The 25,525-nt window shown below is 40.1% G+C and overlaps 1 protein-coding gene and 1 long non-coding RNA gene across 3 annotated transcripts; one reads left to right on the top strand and one right to left on the bottom strand.

Annotated features, from left to right (window-relative positions):
- Window positions 1–6,859: 6,859 nt before the first annotated feature.
- Window positions 6,860–23,989, top strand: LOC131252589 (anthranilate synthase alpha subunit 2, chloroplastic-like). 2 transcript variants are annotated; one of them, XM_058253204.1, is made up of 11 exons: window positions 6,860–7,056; window positions 8,371–8,558; window positions 9,073–9,262; window positions 11,122–11,273; window positions 14,747–14,862; window positions 14,976–15,222; window positions 15,351–15,407; window positions 15,504–15,656; window positions 16,314–16,394; window positions 22,902–22,988; window positions 23,460–23,989. In XM_058253204.1, the coding sequence occupies exons 1-11, from the start codon at window positions 6,894–6,896 to the stop codon at window positions 23,781–23,783; spliced, it is 1,758 nt and encodes a 585-aa protein (XP_058109187.1). In that variant the 5' UTR covers window positions 6,860–6,893; the 3' UTR covers window positions 23,784–23,989. The 2 variants fall into 2 exon arrangements, with proteins under 2 accessions (XP_058109187.1, XP_058109188.1); XM_058253205.1 differs by lacking the exon at window positions 6,860–7,056 and having other exon boundaries at window positions 8,419–8,558; window positions 9,084–9,262.
- On the bottom strand, window positions 14,288–14,637 carry LOC131252590 (uncharacterized). Its single transcript, XR_009174562.1, has 2 exons — window positions 14,500–14,637; window positions 14,288–14,447 (listed from the first exon to the last, which is right to left on the bottom strand). It is a non-coding gene; the product is annotated as an uncharacterized LOC131252590 (long non-coding RNA).
- Window positions 23,990–25,525: the final 1,536 nt, after the last annotated feature.

The raw sequence follows: 25,525 nt of genomic DNA, 5'->3' as shown, positions 1-25,525 counted from the left end.
TAAAGAGCTCGACCTCGGTTACTAACTTTGGAGGTCAGCATCGGATACCGACCTCGACCTCGGGAACCAACTTTGGAGGATATGATAGGATTATCCTTCGTGATATTCACAAGGATCTCAGGAAATCAATTACGATACGTCCGGAGGAAGATATCTTCCGTAATACACAATCACCATCCAAGAGTCATTGCCATATACGCCACCACCCCAAAAGGCTATAAATAAGTATTCCACCTATGGTGAAAGGTATGCAAAATCTCTCACCAAAAACCCCCAAACAATACCAGACCCAGATTCCTAGCCTGACTTTGGCATCGGAGGGTCCTCTGTTCTAGCCAGAGTCTCCTTTATCTTCTTCATGTGCAGGTGTTTGAAGGCCCAACAACTCAGCGAGGGTGAATCAAATTTTTGCATCCACAATTATAAAAGAGGGCAATTGAAGATTTAGGTGGCCACAACACTAGAAAATTTGAGGATTGTTCACCCACTATTGGAAACCACTTTTTGCACTTCTCTTTCTCTCTACATAGGGTACACTTGCATATAACTAGTAATTTTTCCCTTTGCCCTTCTCCCCCATTTCTCCACGTGCATTGCACATGCCAAAACCCTATTCCAAATGTCATAGTTATGTATATGGTACTTGTGTGAAGGCTAAGTACATGTGCATAGGTCTCATTCTCTTCCTTCTCCTTAGCCCTTCTCCCCAATTTCTCCATATGCATTGCACATGCCATACCCCTATACCAAATATCATAGTTACATATGTATATGGTACTTATGTGATGTCTAAGTACATGTGCATAGGTTACATTATCTTTCTTTTGCCATTTTTGAAATGTTTCTCAATTTTGAATATGCGATATTATGATTTTTAAATCCTGGCATCTTTTTAATCTTTGCAATTTTTATAGTAGAATTATTGTAAATTTAATAGAAAATGATTTAAAAGTTTTTTTTAAAATCAACTTATACTTCTATATTCAAAATTTTAAATTTATTTAGAATTTATATTAAATATTTCTTTTGCAATGATATTTTCCGATAATTTGGTGGGAAAAAAAAAAATCTCCTGAGAATGAGATTTGTCACCATGCCTTTCTTCCAACCTATGGCTGCCAAACCCCAACACAACTTGAAGTCATTTATGCTCAATCCAACTCAATCTATTTTGAGTACATGTGATTGATTATATTTCCTACCCAACCAAACTCAACCCGAATTTGCTCAATTCAAAGTTAATCCTAATTTAAATTAGGTTAGTGTTTTCTAACCTGAACCAACATCGAGGACCTTGACAACCTGACACAGCCCACCCCAACCCAACATGAACTCGGGTTGGGTCAATCAGGTTTTGGTTGACTTGAGCCAAAGTTCCAACTTTATATGCTCTATTAACATGGATTTGTAACTTTTCACATTAAACGCGAGCAAGGTGTAAATGGTTTGAGTTAACCCAATGAGTCATTGAACCCAACATAAAATTATTATATTTGGTTCCAGAATTTAGACCCATAGGGTGGATCTGGGTTCAATAGTGTGACTCAAACTACTAAGGGCCTGTTTGGATTTACGTATAGTATTGTTTTGCATTGTATTTTTATATGGCAGATATATACAACATAGAAGAGTACATATTCTTCCATTTTCTAGAAGAAAAACAGACTGTTTAGATTAGAGTAGATTTGAATGAGTATACAAAGGCGATGGATTAGTCGATGTTCAGATAAGACGTATAATGGCGCGATGCATAAAGTCCAAAATGATTTCATAATATTTTTCATGTGTACATAACTGTCACTAGTACCCTCAGTTGAAGTAGTCCGTGAAGATGGGAAGGAAATGACAATGAAGGTATATGTTATGGGGAAATCCAATTCGATAAGTCAAACTAACTACAAAGATTGGAGCTCGGAGGGGAGACCTCAGGAAGGTATGAGGGTTCAGCAAAGCCGTGTCCTCTGTCAGTGAGTCATGGCTCCGAGCCACCATCCTTGCTCAATAGTTCGCATTGGATAAGCAACCGAGCTATGTATGCATCCTAGTCCGAGGTTTGGAGCCGAGGCTAAGGGTGAATCTGTTCGATTAACACTGGCTACTAGTGCTCTACCTCGGGTCAAAACAGACCGAGGCCGAGCCCAGATGAGGACACTCCGAGTGTCGACTCGAGGGACTAGTCTAAATGCAGATGTGACAGAAGATCTCGCCCTGGGATACGCACCCTCAAGACATGATACACTATACAATCCAAAGGTTGCGGATCATATCTCTACGATTACAATATCTGCATGATTGAGAAAATCGTGTCAAGATTGACGGATGCGATCCTTTCTACCCCCTAATAGAAATACCAGGGGACCCCATTGCAACAGGTACGCAATATCTCGTAGCATCTCTCTATATTACGCGACTTAGACTTAGATTCCCCAACCTGACTTAGGCATCGGAGGGTCTCCCGGCTAAGCCAGGGTCTCCTTTGCTCACTCCGTTTTGTACAGGACCAGGGTCCGTTTCGAGAGCGCCTCATTGACTAGAGGGTGGTCCAGATTTTGACCTCAACGGTATAAATCTGAATATGAACCACCGAACTATTTGAAATTGAAAGTATATTTTCTAGTGAAGTGCAATGAAGGTGTTGTACTCAATGGATTGTTCCCTGACATTACTGACATCTCTAATAAGTGCACTGGCTCGGCGATATATTCGAGGGCGGTGTAGTCGCCGGATTTAAATTTAGAATTAAACGCTTTAAAAACATTATTTTATTCATTAATACAATGCAAAATGATTTGAGCTGTAAATCCAAACAAGTCTTAAGTGGTCATGTTAGGTCCTCTCAAAATCAACTCAACCTACATAGATCCTATTTTAAAATGATAGAGGACATATGAAAAAATCGGAAGCGGATTGCGTAGTAACTCACTACGCTTGGCGTAATGAGTAAACTCTGTGAGGTCCACCATGATTTATGTATTTTATCTGCTTCGTCCATCCATTTTACCAGATAATTTTAGGGCTTGAACTAAAAAATGAAGCATATACAATGTTCAAATGGACCACACCACATGAAACATTTAAATTGAACGTTTACCGTTGAAAATTTTTTGGGGGCCACAGATGTTTTGAATCAAGCTTATATTTGTGTTTTCCCTTTATACATGTTTGGATGATCTTATGAACATGTTAGATGACAAATAAGCATCATTGTGGTGCCTAGAAAGGTTTCAACTATGGAAATCATCATCCCCACTGTTTCTCGTGGTAAAATCCACTTGATCTTTGGATATGCTTCAATTTTGGATTCAACCTCCTTAAATTAGATGGAGAAATGGATGAACAACATGGATAGACCACGAACATTCAAGGTAGGCCTAGCTGAGTTTAGCCAGTAAAATAAGATAAGAGCATACCGAGTAAATCAGGACGCAATCAAATTTCCAAAAATTCACAAATAGAACTATTCTAAACAGTGGAATTTACTTGATGAATTTAGACTATTGGCCTTCTTTATTTTACTATCCAAATTGATAGGCCTATAAATTTGATATGAAATGTTATTTGTGTGAAAACTTAATCCTTACCTTCCAAATTGATAGCCAACATTAATGCATGACAGGGACATTATGTATTTGTGTGAAAACTCAACTGTAGTTCCTGTCTTTTCCAAACTCGACCTATACCTAACCCAAATTCGACCCATGTGATAAATAGATTAGGCATGGGTCTAAGATACTTGGACCCAACTCATTAAATTAATATCTAGTGGGATCCATTGGTGATGGATCATACTCAATAACAGCTGTCCAATTATATTAGAAAAAAAATGCTCTAGAGAGAACTGTAAGTTGTTGTACTCCTAGTTGCATTGGATCACTTTTACAGTCCAATAGATAAATCCGATCTGTCTATGAAGTATAGAACGCATTTCATGTATATCATGAAAAAAGTTGTAATCTCAGATGATCCAATCCCTCTTGATTTGGCCTGATTTTCTCTGGCCATCCCTTTTTCAGGACATGCATGGGATGGCTGCGGTTTCTTAACATGAGTGATTCTATAGAATGATAAGAAATCCAAGAAGGGCCCCAGAAAATAAACGGATGGATTTATTTATTAGACCTATTTTAACATAAAAAATCGTGACCGTTCATATAAAAGCTCACTGATCAAATGGTTAGTTTTTGTCGAACTGTTGTGATGCTTGAGTACAATCCAAAAAAACATGTGTTGGATCTAATGAACAGTCTGGATCAGTGAATTGGACTGTCTACGCGTCCAAAGCAACTAGGAGCTCTATACATTATAGTGCTCGGAGTGTACAGAAGCAATATATCAAGGGCTAGTCATCACAAAATATTTCTTCACATGTTTGCTCAAATCTTTGTGGGTCCCACTAGATATTAGCAATAACGTTTCAAACATTTGTAGCCAAAGGATGGATGGTTATGAAGAGTAATGTAAGAACGGTCCACATTCAACCGTTTGCTGTTTTTTCTGGGTTATTTTCACAGAATAGTCTATCAACGGTAGGACGCAACAGATCAATGGTCCGGATTATATAAATGTCAGCACCACTTGTCAGAACTAAAACGCACGTGTCGCGCATCGTATAAGTAATTCCTCACATAAGAACGGACGAGGATTGCATACAAGTCGCTAGTGGTCGGTGCTCTGTGGGCCCATCATGATGTATGTGTTTTATCCACACCGTCCATCCATTTTTTTCAGCTTATTTTTAGTTCATTTTCTTAAAAATGAGGTAGATTCAAATCTCAAGTGGGCCACATAGTGGGGATTAAACGTCTACCATAAAAAATTCCTGGTAGATACAAAAGTTTTGGATCAAGCTAATATTTGTGTTTTCCCTTCATCCAGGTCTGTGTGACCTTATCAACAGTTTGGATGGAAAATAAACACTAAAGTGGGCCCTAGGAAGTTATTAATAGTGACCGTTCAATCACTACTGTTTTCCGGTAGTGTGGTCTACCTGATATTTGGAACTGGATCATTTTTGGGATATTACTGTAAAATGTTCTGTAAAAATGAATAGACAGTGTGGATAGAACAGATAGATCAAGGTAGGGCCCACAGAACAACGACTACTAGCGACGCATGCAATACGAGTGCAAAACGCAATAAAATCCAACGAGGAGGATTGCTCGAATGCATCCCGCAATAAAATATGCCGGGAGTGGACTCTGGCTGTTGGAATTATTTATTATTATCATTATTATTCATTTATTTATTTTAAGGAGCCAAATAGTAAAAATAAAATATAATAAATCTGAAATTGAATATTGAGATTTTTACGGCAGCGGAAGGTATGTTTTTGAGAAAGGAAAATACAAAAATACCGTCGTCTAATTTTTTCTTTAAAAATCAGTGAAAATCAAGATTTATGGGTCAGACGGTATGTTTCAACGGTGGTTGTGACTGATCACACGGGTTTTCTGTAGTGGGTCCACTTAAGTTTAGATCTATCTCATTCTCTTTGTAATGCCATAAAACGATCTCTAAAAATGGTTGGACGGTATGGATACAACACATGCATCATGGTGGGGTCCACAGAGCTTAGTGACGTCACTCAGTAGGGATTTGGCTACTGACCTTGTCAGTATCCAATCCGCGCCCGTGACGGAATCCGTACTCCAGATTTCGTTTCGAGTCATATGTCGCGACTCAAAATTTCCAACATTCGTTGTCGCATTGGGCCCACATCTTGAGATTATCTAATGATCAAATCGGTCCATTTTACGAAAGATAAATTTTATAGTTCATACAAATTTATTCTGAACGGATGGTGATAACCATCACTATTATAGATGAATGTAAAACGTTGAAAGGACAGTTTTCAATGGGTCACAATCAAGTCCAGTAATCAAAGGTCGGTATCAATTTTAAAGTTTGAGTACTGCACCATAGCTTGTTTATGGTTAGAACCGACAAGACAGATGGACTTATTCACTGAACCATCTCTACACGTGGGTCCCAGGGCCACACGTACTAGTGGTTCTAAAATCGCGAGGTAGGCAAAACGAACTCATCAATCCACATGCAACGTACTGCAGCTTGTGGTACCGTACCAGCCTTTATGCCAAAGTTCCATCTAAGTAGGACATCAGCACTACGAAAACGGAGCAAAATAAAAAAACGGCGAGTACGCTTTTCAGGTGGGCCAAAACATTGGAATCAATCGAAACCAATGATCTGAAAAAACATATGTGTGGCTCATATAGTAATTGGATCAGTCTCATTTTGAGAATTATCTTCTTTATGGTTAGTTCTATCGTTTCCATGGTACCGATTTCCTACAAAACTAGTACGTTGGCGTAAAATATGGTGCGGTATTATGGTACCGTTGGCCGCAGGTGAGCAGCTCCAAAATAGTAAAACCCCTGACAAGGGTTCTACGAAGTAAACAGTCCACATGGCTGAATCCTCTTTCTCGCAGAGAAAAACTTTGATACTCTGGTAGAGTCTGATGTATGATACGCAGGCACATATAAATTGCATACGTGGCATAAATCAAGTTGAAGTAATCTCTTCAAATTATAGTTTCCAATTTAGATGTATAATCAACTAAAAATTACACTTGTTCTTTCATCTGATTATCGGATTAGTGGCCATTTATTGGACGGTTAAAAATAAATATCCAACTTTCCTATTGCCAGAAACAAGTGTCCAAGAATCAGAGGTCAGAACTTGATATTGTGCCGTAGTGACAGCATTTTCCACGGTTTAAATTGAGTCAATATATGCCACGTATAGAATTTCTGGGTGTCTGCGTATCAAGCGTCATAGGCAGCCCGAGTATCATATAAGTCTCTTATTCAAGTTCAAATCCTCAGAAAATCGGAAAATCCGAATGCTGTAAAGGGCTGTAAAGGAAGAAGATGCAGACCCTCGCCGTCACGCCTCGTCTGTCTCCGCCCAGTTTCCGTCAAATCCCGAAGCTTTCCGTTAACGGCGTTAGCAGGAGCTCCGTCGCCTTCCCCACGCGCCGCTCCTTCTCCGTCCCTTCATTCAAATGCTCCGCTCTCTCCACTCCGTCCGTCGGTGCGTAGTTTCTTTCTCTGTTCGCTTCAAACTCTCATTCTTAAAAAAAAGAAGAACAAGAAAATCAAATTGAAAGAAAAAGAGAGAAATGAGAGAGGAGAGAATCGAGAGGTTGAAGAAGGGAGCCACTGCGCATGTGCCAAATTGGCACACGTGCGTGGGATCTGGTCCATGGATCAGGTGGTGGAAGTCCAGGATTGTCCACTTATCAGGTGGGCCACGTGTGTAGGTTGAACATAGGCTGTCGTTTTTCTTACTACAAGGGTGACCGATCTGATGAGTGAATGGGTATGATTTATGGGACAGGGCATTTCAACTGTTGGAACCGTCGGATGGTCGGCCCTGATCTCTCACACGATTGCCGCGTTGGCGTGTGCTTTGTGACTCGCTTTTTCAATTCCTTCTCTTCTGAATCATATCATTCCCACATGAAGAAATGCAATTAGCTTAGGCCCTGTTTGGTTGCCACTTAAAATTGAATTCATCTCATTTTAGTTATAGTTATTATGTATTTGAATTGATAGTGTGTATGTGTTGGGGCGATTACGTCCTTAGCTACTGTGCATCTGAGCTGTGTGGGGGCCCACCATGATGTGCATGTGGAATCCAAATGGTGTCTATGGTGTGCCTGGCTTTTTTAGGCCTAAATGCCAAAATCCCATCTGATTGGTAACTCAGGTCGGCCACACCGGAGGATATTCAGGAGGTTGATGCCTACCGTAGAGAGACTCACATATGGTGTCCACCATATTTGTTGCATACCACCCTAACCATTCATCAGGTGAGAACCACCGGGATGAATGGGACGCACAAAAAAATTGGGCGATTCAGAAAACTAAAGTAGGCTACTTCACAAGAATAGCTAGGCTTTAAACATGATTGTAGATTTTTCCTCCTGATTGGATCAGGATGATTATTAGTATGTACTGTTAAGATGAGATGGATCACCAAATTCAAGGTTTGGATTCCACGTGTTAAGGGAGGGCCCCACCCAGCTCGAGCGCATGGTAGCTTAATGTGTGTTCGGATGCATGTGAACAAAACCTTTGTATAAATTATGGGTTTTCAAGGTTATTTTTAATCTTACCAAATTCTACGAGGCTGCATTTGGTTGCACCAAATGTCATGATTATTCAGTCTAATTTGGTGCAATTTTTCATGATATATCATGAATATTAGAGCCACCAAACTCAGTGTATTACATAATCACTGTTAAATAAAATGAGATGAACTCATTTTTAAGTGGCAACCAAACAGGGTGTTAGTTATCCAATTCAGTTTATCTGATTTATTTATTTATTTATCAATTTCCAGACTCTGATGACGCGGTTAAATTTATTGAGGCATCAAAGAGTGGAAACCTGGTGCCGCTTTATCGCTGCATATTCTCCGATCATCTGACGCCAGTTTTGGCATACAGATGTTTGGTTAAAGAAGACGATCGAGAGGCGCCAAGCTTTTTATTTGAATCCGTCGAGCAAGGATTCCGTGCATCAAATGTCGTAAGCCCTTATCCTTTTTTTCCCCCCTAAATCTGGGACTTTTGAATCATGTGTTTTTATTAATGTTAGTTTGGGAATGGCTTGTGCATCTGTCATCGATGCAGAACTGTGTTCAATATTGGACTGCATATACATGAACCATGTAGATGTTAACTTAGATCGTTCATCAGGGGGTTCCTTGTATGGTGGGCCATTGATCTAAAGTTATTGGAAAATGTAAAGTAAAAGCATTTCCGTAATCTTAATAGGAAAAAAAAATCTTTTGGTAGGATTAGGATTACTTGATCAGTGTTATTTTTGGCTGGTAGACCATCCACTGCATGGCCCATCTGATGAATGGTTCAGATCTTGTACCAGTTTGCCGGTGCATGCAAGAGTTGGATTTCAGACTATGAACTCTTCATTCTTGACGGATACATGCCTTTTACTCTCTCTCTCTCTCAAAAAATTTTAAAAAAATAAAAAAAATAAAAAAAATAAAATCAGTTTTTTAATTAGCAGTTAATTTTGCTAGGGGCGTTATAGTGTGGTGGGAGCTCAGCCGACGATGGAGATCGTGGCAAAGGAGAATTTGGTTACAATCATGGACCATGAGGAAGGGAGGAGGACAGAAGAGTTTGTTGAGGATCCAATGGGGATCCCGAGGAAAATAATGGAAGGTTGGAGTCCCCAACTTATTGATGATCTTCCAGATGCCTTTTGTGGTAAGATGATTGTGAACTAAGTATTCTTTCCTGAAGTTGGCAGATCATTGTCTTATTCTCATCATGGTTTTGTTACTCAATATATAGAAGATAGGGATGTTGATTAGGCAAGGTGCTTCCTTCGAGCTTATCTCTTCTATGTATGCTTTTGTTGAATTGGTTATCAACACCATGACCTATGCATGTATGCTTTTGGTGGTATGTGTAATATATCAACTTTTAACTTTACTGATCAAAGTAACTGTTGTAGGTCAAAGCCTGAATATTTTTCTCATCATGGGGTCAATTTAATAACATGCCTACTGCTGAGCATAGTGACAAATCTTGTTCTCAGCAATTTCTTGGCCAGTAAATTTCTCAGGATCTTTTAGATTTTTAGGTTTTTCTCTGGATATCATCAGGAAAATCTTGCTGAAAATAAAGATTTAAAAAATGCTTATTACAAATTGATAAATAATTAAAAATTTGGAACATATATAATGCGCTTACTATTTTAGGTTAATATTGCGATCAAGGTGTTCCATAACCGTAATAGAGGCTGTAATGGTCACCACCATCATTGTTACAATACTGATCGTAATGGCCATTACAACCTTTAAAAAAACCCATGTTTCGGGACCATTATGAGTTTTTTTTTTTTTTTTTTGTAATGTCTGCTAAAGCCATTTTGGCTGTGCAATGCGTAATGGTTCTAATGGTTACTGTTATGTCAAGGTGTTCTATAACGGCAATGGTGGCCGTAATGGCCACCACTGTTACTGTTACGATATGGGCCGCAACGACCATTATGGCCCCTGTATTAGCCATTATGGTTTTTTTTTGTTTTTTATTTTTTTTATTTTTTTTATTTTGAAAAAACTGTTTCTAGACCGTTAAGGGTCCATTGTAGGGTTTTTTTTTTTTTTGGGAGAGATAATAACATTTTATTAAGAAACTTGCCAAACATTTTAAAGGTCTGTTATAGGGCCATTATGGCTCGTTTTTTCCGTAATGACTGCTATGGCCGTTTACGCCTCGTAATGCATAACGGTTATGGCCGTTAACATTACATGACGGCTGTTACGGCTGTTATGTAACCAATTTGGGATACCATGCATTACATAACGACTCTTATGCAACCATTTTGGCATACCATGATTGTGACAAAAACCACAATCTTTAAAATTTGGCTGGATTTCTGAAAATCTTGCGATAATATCGTTTAATGTATTTTTCTCAAAATTGTGGCGAGATTTCAAAATCTCGGCTGTATTTGTCACACTGCTGAGAGGTTTCTTTCTACTTCAAGTGTGCATTAGCTTGGTTTGGAAGTTGCCATCCTGTGCTGTCTGAGAGAATAGGCTTTGCCCCCTCCTATGGGGATAGAGCATATATCCCCATGTACAAGTCATTTAATAAACTATGAATACCTATACATGGCATATGCTGTAACGTGTTTTTGGTTTATATCTTTACCAATACTCTGTTGCTTATAAAATTATTATCATTCTAATTTCATGCAGTTTAAGTAAAACCAGCACGGTACTTGGCTTCTCTTGACTCTTCCAAAATCTTTTGAGGCTATATGTAGGTTCATTGGACCATTTGTCTATTCTTGGTCACTGAATTTGGGACACTGAAGGGCTAGGTTTGAATATTTTTTTATTTTATTTGTTTTTTTAATTTTAATTTTGTTTTTTTAATTTCAAATGTCATATCTCTAATGTTGTTGTGCACTATTTTCATGTTTTATTGGTTCATCATAGAGATTGCCTCATTAACCATCTACTTAAAGAATATTTCTATTTCTTATGTTTTACAAGCATTGGAATTAGGAAGTTGAAATTAATGCGGGATTCATGGATAATTGTGAATATCAGGAGGATGGGTGGGCTATTTTTCATATGATACTGTCCGATACGTGGAGAAGAAAAAGTTACCTTTCTCAAGTGCTCCTGAGGATGATAGAAACCTCCCAGATGTTCATTTAGGACTCTATGATGATGTCATAGTGTTTGATCACGTGGAAAAGGTACTCCTATTTCAAATAAGTTGTCATGATTAAGCTCTTAGTAAAGTTACTGAAGTCAAGTTTTGATTTGTTGGCCATGCAACACTAATCATGGACTATCTAGGGCAAGTGTCTCTGTCACAATTTTGGATGTAAATTCTAATTAAAATTCGTAGAAATGCAATGGCAACTAGTGAGAGCAGGATTTCAAATCCTATTCCCCCCACAAGTACCAATGTGTGAGATTCGAGCCATTCATCAAGTGGCCTATTGTGTATGAGCCATAGACCAAACATTGGGTTTGTTCAGTAATCAAATGGTCACTTGTGTTCGAAGAAAATGGATGGTTAAATTGAGAACAACAATTCATATTAGACATACTCATGTAGCTTAAATGTGACCGGCCAGGCTGGATTTTTAGGACATGGAACAAACAAGGTGGGTACCACCTTATGAACAGCCATGTGCTGTATTTGCAAATGTCGTGAGTAGGATTCAGGTTCATACTCTAGCTAGCAGCTTAGCAAGCATAAACTCATTTTTGGTATTGGGGAAAATAAATGGTATGGGGACATTCATAGATGTTGCCACACCCACAAAAGAGAATAAAACACATACAACTGGAAGAGCTTTTTATTAATATCTAGGCTCAAGTATATTCTAGGCCATGACATACCACAAGTCCTTAGTTACATTTCATAGAATTATCTCGATTCTAAGGTAAAGATAAATAATAAATAAGCAAGTGCAAGAAAAGAGCCAATGCATAATACAAATGATTTATGTGGTTCAGCAATATGCCTACTCCACGGGAGATGCAACGAGTGTTATTATAATACAATACACATATACAAGTGCGGTTCCTCATGGAATGTTACACTGCAGCCATTAGTTTTGGCTCCATGGCTGTCTCATGTGATGAAGTGTCAATGTATGCTAATGCATATGGAATGCATGTGAATGTGATACATCATACATGTGGCAAATAAGTATATTGATCTAAAGATTTGAGAGATTAACAATTAGGCTAAGTGATTAGCTATAGACTAAACAAATAGGCTATGGGCCATGGACGATGTGAATGGGCCGGCCATGCCAATGGATGCCATTGGGTGGTGGACCATCTAAATGGGCCTTAAGCCTTGGGCCATGTGAATGAGCTGGATACATGAATGGCCATGGGTCATGAGCCATGTACATGCATGGCCTAGGACCATGAGGGTGTGATCACTGCACATGGGGAAAGAGATCCGTTAAACATTCATAGAAGCGTCTACAACTGAAGAGATGCTAGACAATCACAAAGTGTTAGTAAACGGACATCTGGACCGTTCATAATCTGGATAGTGGACAGTCCTTCGGATCATTATCTGGAGCACAGTTGATGTCACAATTTTGTAGGCCACGGACCATGATTAGGAGGCCTTGTGTCGATAAGGTTGCATGTTCATCAGATGGGCCGTTCGTGATGAACAGACCACCTGATGAACGGCTATGGTTTTAAGAGAGAATATGCATTCCAGGTGGGACCCGCATGAATTAAGCTTCTCAAAAAAGGCCTTTGTTGCAGACGTGCAGCACCTGCTGCTACACAGAGAAGCATCCAGATGCTCTCATCAACGGACAACAGTTCTCGTTGATGAGAAGTGGTCGACGTTCCTTGTAGGTGATGGACGGACTGTAGATTTGGACGTTTGGGCGATCTTGTTCTTGTTGGAAAGTTAATTCGAAGACCTACGACCCAAGTTTGGAACCAGGTCGATTAGACATTGTTTGGTCCACCAAATGGAGCCCGCAACACAACTGAGGCGTCCTCACCTTCAGTAGTCTGATTAGAAGCATACATCTACATTGTTCGGGAGGATTTCCTTCATTATAACTTGAATTGCAATGAAAGAAATTTTGGGTGAAAGTAGACTTGATGACCCTTCCAATGGCTCAGAAATTGCCTCAATCGGACACTGTTTGACCCTTGATCTGTTGGCTCGAACATGGGCCACACACACCGCCCAATTTCCAGCAACTCCCACGTTTTACTTTTTCTGTCATAACAGCAAGGCTCCAAAATTCCTTTGTAGCCATTGTTGTCTGAGATAGCTTTACAAAGGAATATGAAAGATGACTAAATCATGGAATATCAAGATCTTCTGCTCAAATTGTTATGGTTTTCTTGTTGGAAAATGAAGAAAATTTCAAGATCTAGATATGGAATCTGCTGGGTTGGTTTATGGCTGTCTTGAAACTGTCATGAGAAATAATCTGTTTGGCATGGAAAGAGGAAAGATGCTGTGGAACTTGCTCTTGTTTGTAAGGTGTTGGGTGATTTGACTGGAAAGAATTAGTAGAACCTTCCAGGATAAGTCCTCTACAATGCCAAACTTGTTCGAAAAAAGGGAAATATAATCATTTGGGCATTTAGCACCCCGGCTTTCAGGGGAGTATCTGCCTCGGATCTTGATCTTTGTAGGATGCATTCGTCTATAGTGATGACTGCTCTGGTTAAAATCAGATCAGACTGATGCTAGATGCTTCCTCTTCCAAATGGTGTGTGGAAATTGAACTTTGATGGTGTCTCTTTCAGTAATCATGGTTCCTCAGGTTTGTTTGTATGTTTTTTGGTGGGGGTGTTAATCAATTGTAATGGCCATGTTATTTGGAGTTTCCAAGGCCCTTTTTGCAAGTTTTTGCCCATTTGGTGGAAGCCTTGTTGCTTTGTGAATATCTTTGGATCTTTCACTGTTGAAAAAAGAAGAAGAAGAAAGAAACGAAAAACTCTTTGAATCTTTCGAAGAAAAATTAAGGGTGGGGTGGTTATTGTGGAGGGTGATTCAGCTAATGTTATCAAGTGCGCAAATCAAGCATGGTCCTAGCTGTCAGAGCTGAGATTTGTATTCAATGAAACGAGATGTTTTCCCTAGGTAAAATCATTTCGTTTTCCTGTGTAGGTGCAGTGGTTAATTTCATTACTGATGTTTTGGCCAAAGAGGGTTAGGTTGGTCTATTCTGTCTTGGGGAATCCATCACCTTAAGATATATTTCTTTTGACAAATCCTTGCCATCTTAAAAAAAGAAAAAAAGAAAAAAAAAGAACGTCTTGCTTCAAGCATTACTTGTCAATAAAGTGAACCACTTCTAAGGCTGTAACTATGGTTGCCTTGTTTTTGCACAAAAGGTGCTTAAAATATTTTTGGCAATCTTCACACACACACACACACACACACACACACATACACACACACTCACACACACACACACACACACACACACACACACAAATAGAAAGAAAGAAATAAAGAAAGAAAAGAAAAGAAAAGAAAAGGAGTAAGCATCATTCTGCAGTGTTGCTATCCCATTCAATGCCTAGGTTAGGCTTAGATTTGACAATTAACTTTAATCTCATTGGTTGATGAGTGTTTGATTAACCTAATGGGGTTTTTCCCCCCTTTTGATTGATATTAACCTAATCTGCTGTTTTGTGCTTTGTTTACCCTTAGAAAGCTTATGTAATTCATTGGGTGCGGCTAGATAAGTACTCCTCTGCCGAGGAGGCCTACAATGATGGAATAAACCGGTTGGAGATTTTGTTGTCCAGGGTACTAGATATCGATCCGTGAGTAATCATTTTATTTCCATTATTTTCTTTTCCCCAAGTACCATTGTTGTTGTTGCTATCTTTTTCAATGTTGTGTTTATGCTAATCTAAACATAATTTTCTGTTGTTAGCCCAAGATTAGCAGCAGGTTCAGTGAAACTGTATACTCGTCTTTTTGGTTCTTCATTGAAGGAGTCATCCATGACAAGTGAAGCATTTAAGAAGGTGGTTATGCAGGCGAAAGAGCATATCCTGGCAGGAGATATTTTTCAGATTGTGTTGAGTCAGCGTTTTGAACGTCGAACATTTGCAGACCCTTTTGAAGTATATAGAGCATTGAGAGTTGTGAATCCGAGTCCATACATGACTTACTTACAGGTGTCCACTCAATGCAGCCTGAATAATTATCATGGTGCAATGGGTGTAATTTTTGCTGCATATAAACAATGGGTCTGCTTTTATTATTTTATTATTTTTCCTTTTTTCTAATTTTCTGTTTATATCAGGCTAGAGGATGCATTCTGGTTGCTTCAAGCCCTGAAATTCTAACTCGTGTGAAGAAGGTAGATCACACTGTTTGTAATGGTTGAGGTGTTCTTTTGTACCGACACAAAGGGGTCTACCGACTTCTTCAAAAAATTTTTTTCCCTTTTTTGCAGAAGAAAGTTGTTAACCGACCTCTTGCTGGGACTGTTAGAAGAGGCAAAACAGATAAGGAGGATGATTTGTTAGAAAAGCAGCTACTGAGTGATGAAAAGCAATGTGCCGAGCACATAATGCTGGTCGATTTGGGACGGAATGATGTTGGAAAGGTTTTTCTTCCTTCGTTAATTTATGCACATATTAATTTTGGACATTTCATCATACAACTCATATTAGTATATTGTGCCTTACAGTATGTTGGGTGCTCCCACTTTCTGCAGCGGACAAAATGTGCTCTTCCCAATCCAAAGTTAGATAAGATTCTCACTTGAGTTTTGAAGCAGGAAAAAGGGGAAAACATAAATTCATTTAATGCTTTTCCTGTTTTCTGTGCTGCTTCAATCCGAAGAGATGGTTTCTGGGTCCAAAAGCTCTAAAACACACTCATCTTGGGGAACACACCCAAACAGACCCTTAACTGCATCAATACTTATTAACAATTACTTTTTCCTATATACATTAGCTCTTCATTGCATCATCGTCATCATCATCATAGCCTTGTACCAGCTATTTGGAGTTGGCTTTAAATCCTGTTTCGTCAATTATCCAAGATTTGAGATGGAATCTCAAGACTGCATGGCAGAAGTTTGGCAGCTGGCTGCCCCCTGACGTCAACCCTCCTTACCAGGGATTGAGACCAGCTGGCACATCACTGAGTTTTGATGCTTACGAATATATCTCCCTTTTATTGGTATCTTTTAACCAACGAAAAAAGGATTGGCTCTGCAAGAGCTTGTATTTTAATTTTTAAGAGGGTGTTGCTGCAGGTTTCCAAGCATGGTTCTGTAAAGGTGGAGAAACTCATGAATATTGAAAGATACTCTCATGTGATGCACATCAGCTCCACGGTGAGGTCTTCTCCTTGCAGTTTTTGGTGGTGGAACTTAATATTGCTTCTATCTATTGCATTGGTGATTTGAAAGTATCTGTGAATAATTATCTGACCTCTACCGGAAGTAATCAAACTATTATCTTTCTCTATAATAGGGCTTTGAATATGGTCGGTGAAGTTTTAGGATTGCGTTATTGTTTTCCTTTACGTTTGATTGCCAATAATGATGACACTGCCTTGTTGGATGAGCTGGTAGAGATAGCGTAGTGTGTGAGTGATCCAGGGTTCAATCCCCGGTAGTGTTACCTTTCGGAAAAAAAAAGAAGCATAAATATGGCATCTAGATGTAATGTTAAATTGCAGGGGCCCACACCACATGATGGTAAGCATACTTCCACCATAAGATAGCACACATATCATAGATCTGGGCTATTCATTAGGCAGGATATGCTTTCAAAATAATATTGGTATGCTAAGAAGATAACATTGAACTTTAAATTCTTCCCTTCAAACTTGGACCATTCACTATTTTATTTCTAAAGATTCAGTTGACAATCATTTATTAGTGGTTACAATTACTCGAGTAGCATGGTTTTAGAGATACGGCCTATCAATCTGGGCCACCCAGGTGATGCAGGACATGAAAATTAAATGTGATATGCAAGATCTTAGGCTTTAGATCATACTAATTCAGAAACAATCACATAATAATTCCACGTCCCACATAAAAGTTCAAACATTCAAACAAGGGGAATCTGTACGGGTCCAGGCCTACACAGGCTAGGGCTGGATCAGTACAAATTATGAACCAAATGATACTCAAAGGTAAGTAATAATCATCCACGCATGCACAGCAATCAATCCCTAATCTAAGGGATTCACCAATTTCAATTTAGGGAACCTTAGAGTAAGAAAAAGGGCAAACAAATTAAAGATAACGCAATCTAGGGTTAGGGTTATGAAAAACAGGTATGAGAGGGGAAAATAAGAAGAAAACCTGGATCGGACGACGGTCCCTGCGTGCGGACAGCGGGCAAGGCCTGACGCACGTGCGTAGGGGCCTGGCCGCATGTGCGAGGGGGTCCCATACCTGGAAACCGACGCCTAGAGTCTGGTCGGCCAGGGGTGGGCTCCAAAACTCCCAAGTTTCGGGTCGATCCGAGCTACGGGCTGTGCGTGGTACTCTGCTGAAGTTTTAGCCCTCCTGCAGGATCAGAATTTGGAATTCTACTGTAAAGAGGAAAATTGTTGCAATAAAGGACAGATTTGAAGCACGGATGGTGGTAGGAGATGAGAAATAGAGATGGTAGAGGATGGGGGCGAATCGGGATAGATGTGGCTTTGCACCACGGTGTTAGCCCTTTGATGAAGAGAGGACTTCGCACCAAATTGAATTTCCACAACTCTAGAACCCAGAGGAGTAGGAAAATGCAGAATTTTTATTAAACTTCAATGAATTTCAAAAGCTACAAAGGCTGCCTATTTATAAGAAAACCCTATACCCCAAAACTCGCGCCATATGCACAACCTATTACTTGGCGATGAAGTAAACCAAAATAAAAACTAATCAAAGAAATCTAAAGCGTCCATGATATTCTAAATAATATTAATAAGCAAAACGTAAAATATGAGATTAATCAGACTAGTGGGCCACGATCATGAGATTCCATGATGGGCTTTACTTGACTACCGGGCCCACTCCAACGAACCAAAACTCAATCTTCTAACTAGGAGGCTCTCCCTGGATGTTGTCATCGATCCAGATCGACGATGGTGCCCTACTTCTCCATGTGTACGTACGTAGGGGGTGTGCATGCGTGCGTGATGTCCCCATTAACTCTTCCCGGCTGCGAAGATTTCACCACTAGCAAAACAAAACTTCTGAACCGCTCCAAGATGTCAGGATCAAGTCTCTTAAGCTCCTTTTCAGTGAGCCACGTGCCGTCTGAAGCTGGGTGTGACTTCCATGTAACCAGGTACTTCTAAAACCTACCGTCCGACGTTGAAACTATTTGATGGTCCAAAATATCCTCTATTTCCTCTCTGGGTGTAGGAAGGTAGGTATGGGAGGTAGAGGCTGGGAAGATGGGTCAGGACGGGTAGGTATGGGAGGTTGAGGCTGGGAAAATGGGTCGGGACGAGTAAGTATGGGAGGTTGAGGCTGAAAAAATGGGTCAGGACGGGTAGGTATGGGAGGTGGAGGCTGGAAAAATGGGTCGGAATGGGTAGGTATAGGACGTAGAGGCTGGCAAGATGGGTCGGGAGGGGGCCATGGATCAAGAGAAATGTTTAGGGAATCAGGATGCTTAGGCGAAAGGCCAGACAATGCATCTATGACCCCTTAATGCAACTAGATCCTCCACATTGAATGTGGAACTAATTTCCATGGAGGGTGGAAGATCTACCACATACGCATTGAGACTGTTTCGTTTTATAATTTTGATTGGATCAGCGCCATGCGCATGTAATTTTTGAACGGCTCTCTCAGGGTACTGCTCTGGCCTGATGCAGATCATCACAGTCCCTTACATTGAATTCTTTGAAACATTTATGTTGGTCTGCAGAAAGTGAGTAATGTTCATTACTACTCGTGATCTTCTGCCTGATTTCTTGATGCCATGAATGAATGTGATGCGCAAAAGACTCAGCAGACTTTGGCGGCCTATGGGACAGTGACATAGGGATAAGATTAATAGGTTTTCTAGGTTTATAACCAGTAACGACTTCACAAGGACTTAAAATTGTGGACCTATCGACAGAGCTATTAAACGCAAACTCGGCTATAGGTAGTACGGTGTCCCATGTTCTGGTGTCCTTTATATCCCTCTTATGGGGAAACTCATTCGGTAGAACATCAGGAAAGACATCACGAAACTCATCCACTACCGGAATGGCCTCAATGGGTAATTCTACACTAGCCTCTGGTGCACTCTCTCTAGCCACAAGGCCGTACATGTTGTGCCACTCGAAATAGTGGTCTTGATGTCCCTCATGGGGTGGGTGCATGGGTGTACGCTTATAACTGATTCCTCGGCCACCTCCATTCCTTGGTCTATCCTCCTGACCATCTGCCTGAGATTGAGTATCTTCCCCAATGGTGGGGTTTGCCCTAGCAGATGTCTTTAGTTGGGTAATGCGCACATCAAGTTGTTCAAAGCATTGGTCCATATGTTGTTCCTAGCGCTTACCCAAAGACTCAAACTGTTGGGTCAGCTTGTTTTTGACTCTTGCAATTGCTCCATGTTTAGTGTAGGGTACAAGCCGAAACCACGACCTGTACGTGTGAGCATACAACTGCTAACTCAACCTTAGAACCTTCTACTATGACTATATGCGACTAAATGAGACTAAATGATCCTATGAGACTCTATATGAGGAAAACTACCAACGCTACCAAAATTCAGCAATATAGTTGTCAAAATATAAGAAAGATTTTTTTTTTTAAAATTTTAAATTTTTTATTATAAGAAACGACCTAGTTTCTAAAAAACGAAAAAGGAAAGTTTCTAAAAAACAAATTAGGAAAGTTTCTAAAAAAACAAATTAGGAAAGTTTCAAAAAAAGACAAATTAGGAAAGTTTCTAAAAAAAAAAGCAACCTAGTTTTTAAAAATGAAAAAGGAAAGTTTCTAAAAACAAATTACTAAGGTTTCTATAAAAAAACAAATTAGGAAAGTTTATAAAAAAAACCAACCCAGTTTCTTAAAAACGAAAAAGGAAAGTTTCTAAAAAATAGAAATTAAGTTAGTTTCTAAAAAAGAAAAAGGAAAGGAAATTAGTTTATAAAAACAGATTGAGAAAGTTTCTAAAAAATTAGTTTCTAAAAAATAGAAAAGAAAGTTTCTAATCCTAGAAATAGAAAGCTAAGTTAATTTCTAAAATAATTCAAATGAGGGGATAACAGAAAATTTCAGCAGCTTATGTCAGGGTTTATAGACCTCTAAACAACCATATATGATGAGAATTGATGCGTAATGGACATAAACAACTAAACCCTAAACATGTAATGCATTCCCTTATAAGAACCCTAAGCTCTGATACCAAATTTGATGCAGAACATGAAAATTAAATATGATATGCAAGATCTTAGGCTTTAGATCATAATAATTCAGAAACAATCACATAATAGTTCCACATCCCACACAAAAGTTCAAACATTCAAAAAAGGGGAATCTTCACGAGTCCAGGCCTACACAGGCTAGGGCTGGATCAGTAAAAATTATGAACCAAACGATACTCAAAGGTAAGTAATAATCATCCACTCATGCACAACAATTAGTCCCTAATCCAAGGGATTCACCAATTTCAATTCAAAGAACCATAGGGTAAGAAAATGGGCAAACAAATTAAAGATAACGCAATTTAGGGTTAGGGTTATGAAAAACAGGTATGAGAGGAGAAAATAAGAAGAAAACTTGAATTGGATAACAATCCCCGCGTGCGGACAGTGGGCTAGGCCTGACGCACATGCGCAGGGGCCTGGCCGCACGTGCGAGGGGGTCCCACACCTGGAAACAGACACCTAGAGTCTAGTCGGCCAGGGGTGGGCTCCAAAACCCTCAAGTTTGGGTCAATTCGAGCTACGGGTTGTGCGTGGTGCTCCGCCGAAGTTTTAGCCCTCCTGCAGGGCCACAATTTGAAATTCTGTTATAAAGAGAAAAATTGTTGCAATAAAGGAAAGATTTGAAGCACGGATGGTGGTAGGAGATGAGAAATATAGATGGTAGAGGATGGGAGCGAATCGGGATAGATGTGGCTTCGCACTACGGTAGTTAGCCCTTCGATGAAGGGAGGGCTTTGCACCCAATTGGATTTCCACAACTCAAGAACCTAGAGGAGTAGGAAAATGCAGAATTTTTATTAAACTTTAATGAATTCCAAAAGCTACAAGGGGTGCCTATTTATAAGAAAACCCTATACCCCAAAATTCGCTCCATGTGCGCAACCTATTACTTGGCGATTAAGTAAACCAAAATAAAAATTAATCAAAGAAATCTAAAGTGTCCATGATATTCTAAATAATATTAATAAGCAAAACTTAAAATATGAGATTAATCAGACTGGTGAGCCACGATCATGAGATCCCATGATGGGCTTTACTTGACTACCGGGCCCACTCCAACGAACTAAAACTCAGTCTTCTAACTACGAGGCCCTCCCTGGATGTCATCATCGATCCGGATCGACGGTGGGGTCCTCATTCTCTATGCATATGTACGGGGGGGGGGGGTACTGTGGTTTGGACTTGTCTTCAGGCTCCCTTTTTCTACCTATTTGTACATTACAAAGTTTTGAAAAAGACGTTTCTCCACTCCTGTGCCTGAAGCTATTGCCACTTCCCTTTATGCTTCCATCAACTATACTCGTGAGCTAACAAGGTGTGAGTTACGGTTGGGGCTTGCTGAAAAACAGAACCCACTAATTGAGTTTCCATTTTTCCACATTTTCCACTCCACATCACTAGTAAGATATTTAGGAAAGGTGACAGACATATCACCCTCTCTATCTGGCACTTGCAACTCAGGTTGACAAATCGGGAACTTCCAGATGCACCCGAATCCATAGCATCCCTTTGTCTTTCTTCTGATTTCTATGAGATATATTTGGCTGAAATATTCTCACACGTTCTCTTTTCTGAATGGAAAAGTTCACTAACTTGTCTTTCTTTTCAAGCATGATAATGATAAACCAGTTTTGGAGTTCCTTACCGTCTATTGTGTTCTATGATGCTAGACCATGGACTTGGCATTCGGTGTTCTATGCCACTTCATGATGATTTAGTTTACATATTTTTTTAGTTGTTTTGGGATTCCTTTGCATCCTCAGATATCAACCATAGAAACAGATTTGTTGACCTCACTGCTTTCTGGTTGTGACATTTACATGCAATGTGCTTTGGTACCATTTTGAACTTCGTTTGGATGAAATAAGACCCTCCCGCTTTGTTTGATGTGCTGTGTTAGTGTCCATATGTATGCTCAGCTGAACTGAATTGCAATTTTGCAATTCAATGTGGAAAAAATGACAAAAGTGGAGGTGGCACCATTTTTAATTCATAACAGTGACCAAACCCTCAATTGCAATTCCTAGTGCTCCAAGTTGAACCTTTAACGAATACAATTTCCTCCTTGTTATGAATGGAATGGGGGTGGCCCCACTTTATTCTTTGCCACTTTATTGAATTGAATTACTGCAATTCGGTTCACATGAGCATCAGAACACACCCATAATTTCTAAAAATGTCATTTGCTGAAGCTTGAAATGTTAGCCATGAGCAAGAGGCGCAAGAAAACCCACCAAACGTTACCTCGACACATTTCAAAGTTTCTGCCTGAATCACAGTTTGGTACCTATCAAACTTGACGGAAATATTCTTTTTCCAACAAATTTACCATGTGAAAATTAGAGCTAGAGAAGGGGATAGAAATGTGCTCCCATCTAATACTCAAAACTCGGCATGTCATCTTATGCCTGGATGAGCACTTGTAAGAGAATTCTATAAAATTCTATCACATTTTTTGCAGGTCACAGGAGAGCTATTTGATCATCTCACTTCCTGGGATGCTCTGCGTTCTGCTTTGCCTGTTGGAACCGTGAGCGGAGCACCAAAGGTTCAAGTCACTCTTTTCCACTTTCACCTTCGATGTTAATTTTTGGTTGTTTTTAGTCCTAGATCAATAGTTAAAAAGAACTCTGATTGGCTTAGATCTGTGTTGGGTTGAGTTTGGCCATCTTTGGTTAGACCAAACTTACCTTATCGATAACAGGTTTGCTAATTCCACGCCCACCCAGTTGCAGCCTGTGTATGGGACATCCAAGCCATGCATCAGGTGTGCGCCACTATGTAGATATCATGCCCAAATATCAGGTTGTTCAATTTATCGGGCGGGTGCTAATGTATGGAAAATTGAAATGTTGGAGAAACTCCGCTAATATCCAGACATGCATGTATGATCCCTAAATTTGGTACAGGGATTCTACAAGGTAGAGCCCACCTGATTGGCATGTGGAATTAGCAAATCTCCACTTTCGAGTTTTCACTATCTCTGTATTTCCCATTGTAAATCTCCAATGCAAAGCAGGTAAAAGCAATGGAGTTGATAGATCGGTTGGAAGTCACAAGACGAGGGCCATACAGTGGTGGGTTTGGGGGTGTGTCATTTACTGGTGATATGGACATAGCACTCGCTCTCCGGACCATCATTTTCCCGACTAGCACCCGTTATGATACAATGTACTCGTACAAGGATGTGCACAGGCGCCGAGAATGGGTGGCCCACCTTCAGTCTGGTGCAGGCATTGTGGCCGACAGTGATCCTGATGATGAGCAGAGAGAGTGTGAGAATAAAGCAGCCGGTCTTGCCCGTGCCATTGATCTTGCAGAGTCAACATTCGTTGAGAAATGATGACATCGTTATCTGTTTGAAGGGGGCTCAGCATTTCTACCTTTTGTGATGATGTGAGTTACTTTGGTAGGGAAAAAACACCAATAGGCAGCAATACTGTTTTGCCCTAAATTTGGGAATTTTGTTCTATTTCAGTCTGCATATCAAGTGGTAGTTATTCAACTGATGGTGTGAATTCAAGGTTTGTGGATGGTCCTCTTTGGTTAGTGTTTAATCAGTAGTGGTTGGCATGTGGGCATATGCACATATATGATTAAAAGCAAAGCCCAACTTATCCATCTCACCGTTCACTGGAGATGTGTGGTTCTCAATTTTGTTTCACCAAAGCAGAATTATATATCCTTTGGTCACATGACATTGAAAAGTATCCTCTAATCCTTATCTTATACAAGCCGGCCGCAGTTTGGTGATTCGATGCACATCTAGTGGATGGACCATGTCCAAAAAATTGCATTGACAGTAGATGGGTGTTGCACAGAAACCACACCCATTGAATGTTTCGTTGGACTTCTTCCAAATTATTTAGAACAGACGGGCTAACCGGGATAGATTTTTCTGGACAGAACTTTGCCTTTCTATTGGATATTTTTAAGCCTTTAATCATGTCACATTTTCCCTTGCCCTGTAAAGCTAGGACCAGGGCTAGGGCTTTTTAGTCCCATTAGGTCCAGGGCATGGTCCCCTTAACTCGGTCAGGGGGCTGGACCCAGGCTTGAAATGTAGACTTGGGCAATGGCCCAGGTTGGATGAGCCAGAGACAGTTCAAATCCAGACCCAAGATGGCTTGGTGGCCCAATTTGTGTAGAACACCATAGCTGTATAAAATGTAGGTAGCTATGCTGCAAAGATTAGGATGATTCACTAATCAAGCAAGCTGTACCATTGAAACCAATGGACATCCAATCGCGTGAATGGTCTGGATTTTGCCCAGTCAGTCTTATAGAGATGAACCAGTCCCTAGCCTGGCTAGTGCCTCCTCAGCCCACCTAGGGCCAGGTCGAAGCGCATAGGCCGTAGCCGTACCAGCCCCATAATTTAGTTGGTTTATTTGGGCAGAGCTGCCTGTAATCCCCCCCATAATTTAGTTGGTTTATTTGGGCAGAGCTGCCTGTAACCCCTGTTACAGGGATCGCGTGTAACCCAGAGCTCTGTTGGGCCCACTGTAAGGTCTGTGTGATATTCACTGTCCATCAGTTTCACTGGATCATTTTAGGTCGTGAGCCCAAAAATGAGGTAGATCCAAAACTCAAGTGGGCCACACCACAGAAACAGTGGGGACACTCGCCAAACCTTCCCGGTGGGATATTGTGATTCCCACCGGGATATTAAAAAATACAAATATCATCTTGATCCAAAACTGCGTAATTTCTTGTAGTGTGTGGCCCACTTCAGTTTTGGATGTGCTTGAGCATATGATGTTGTGTAACTGATAGGCAGAGTAGATGTTACATGGATATCAAGGTGGGCCCCATAGAACTTTAGGTTACACGGTCCAGGTAACAAGAGCTAGGCGCAACCAGGGTCTTATTTTCAAAAACCAAGAGCAACATGGGGCCTAACTTTCCTAAGATCTTACTATCCATCAGCTAAGCTTACTCATTTTAACTATTGTATCCAAAATTCAAAAAGAACCTGAGAAAGTCACAATGTAGGAAGTAATTGGGTTGGAATTCCCACCATTAGTTTTTGAGCACCAACACGTGTTTATATGCCAATCAATACATTCCTATGATGTGCCTCAT

This window comes from Magnolia sinica, chromosome 8, assembly GCF_029962835.1.
Source record: "Magnolia sinica isolate HGM2019 chromosome 8, MsV1, whole genome shotgun sequence".
In the NCBI taxonomy this organism is placed as follows: domain Eukaryota; kingdom Viridiplantae; phylum Streptophyta; class Magnoliopsida; order Magnoliales; family Magnoliaceae; genus Magnolia; species Magnolia sinica.
The sequence above is the reverse complement of the archived record's forward strand: the minus strand, read 5'-3'. Positions and strand labels throughout refer to the sequence as shown.

Excerpts from the sequence above, each read along its gene's own strand:
- LOC131252589 (XM_058253204.1), top strand. The coding sequence starts at position 6,894 with ATGCAGACCCTCGCCGTCACGCCTCGTCTGTCTCCGCCCAGTTTCCGT. Across the intron at positions 8,559-9,072 it reads GATTCCGTGCATCAAATGTC|GGGCGTTATAGTGTGGTGGG; the intron begins GTAAGCCCTTAT and ends TAATTTTGCTAG. Across the intron at positions 15,408-15,503 it reads TTCTAACTCGTGTGAAGAAG|AAGAAAGTTGTTAACCGACC; the intron begins GTAGATCACACT and ends CCTTTTTTGCAG.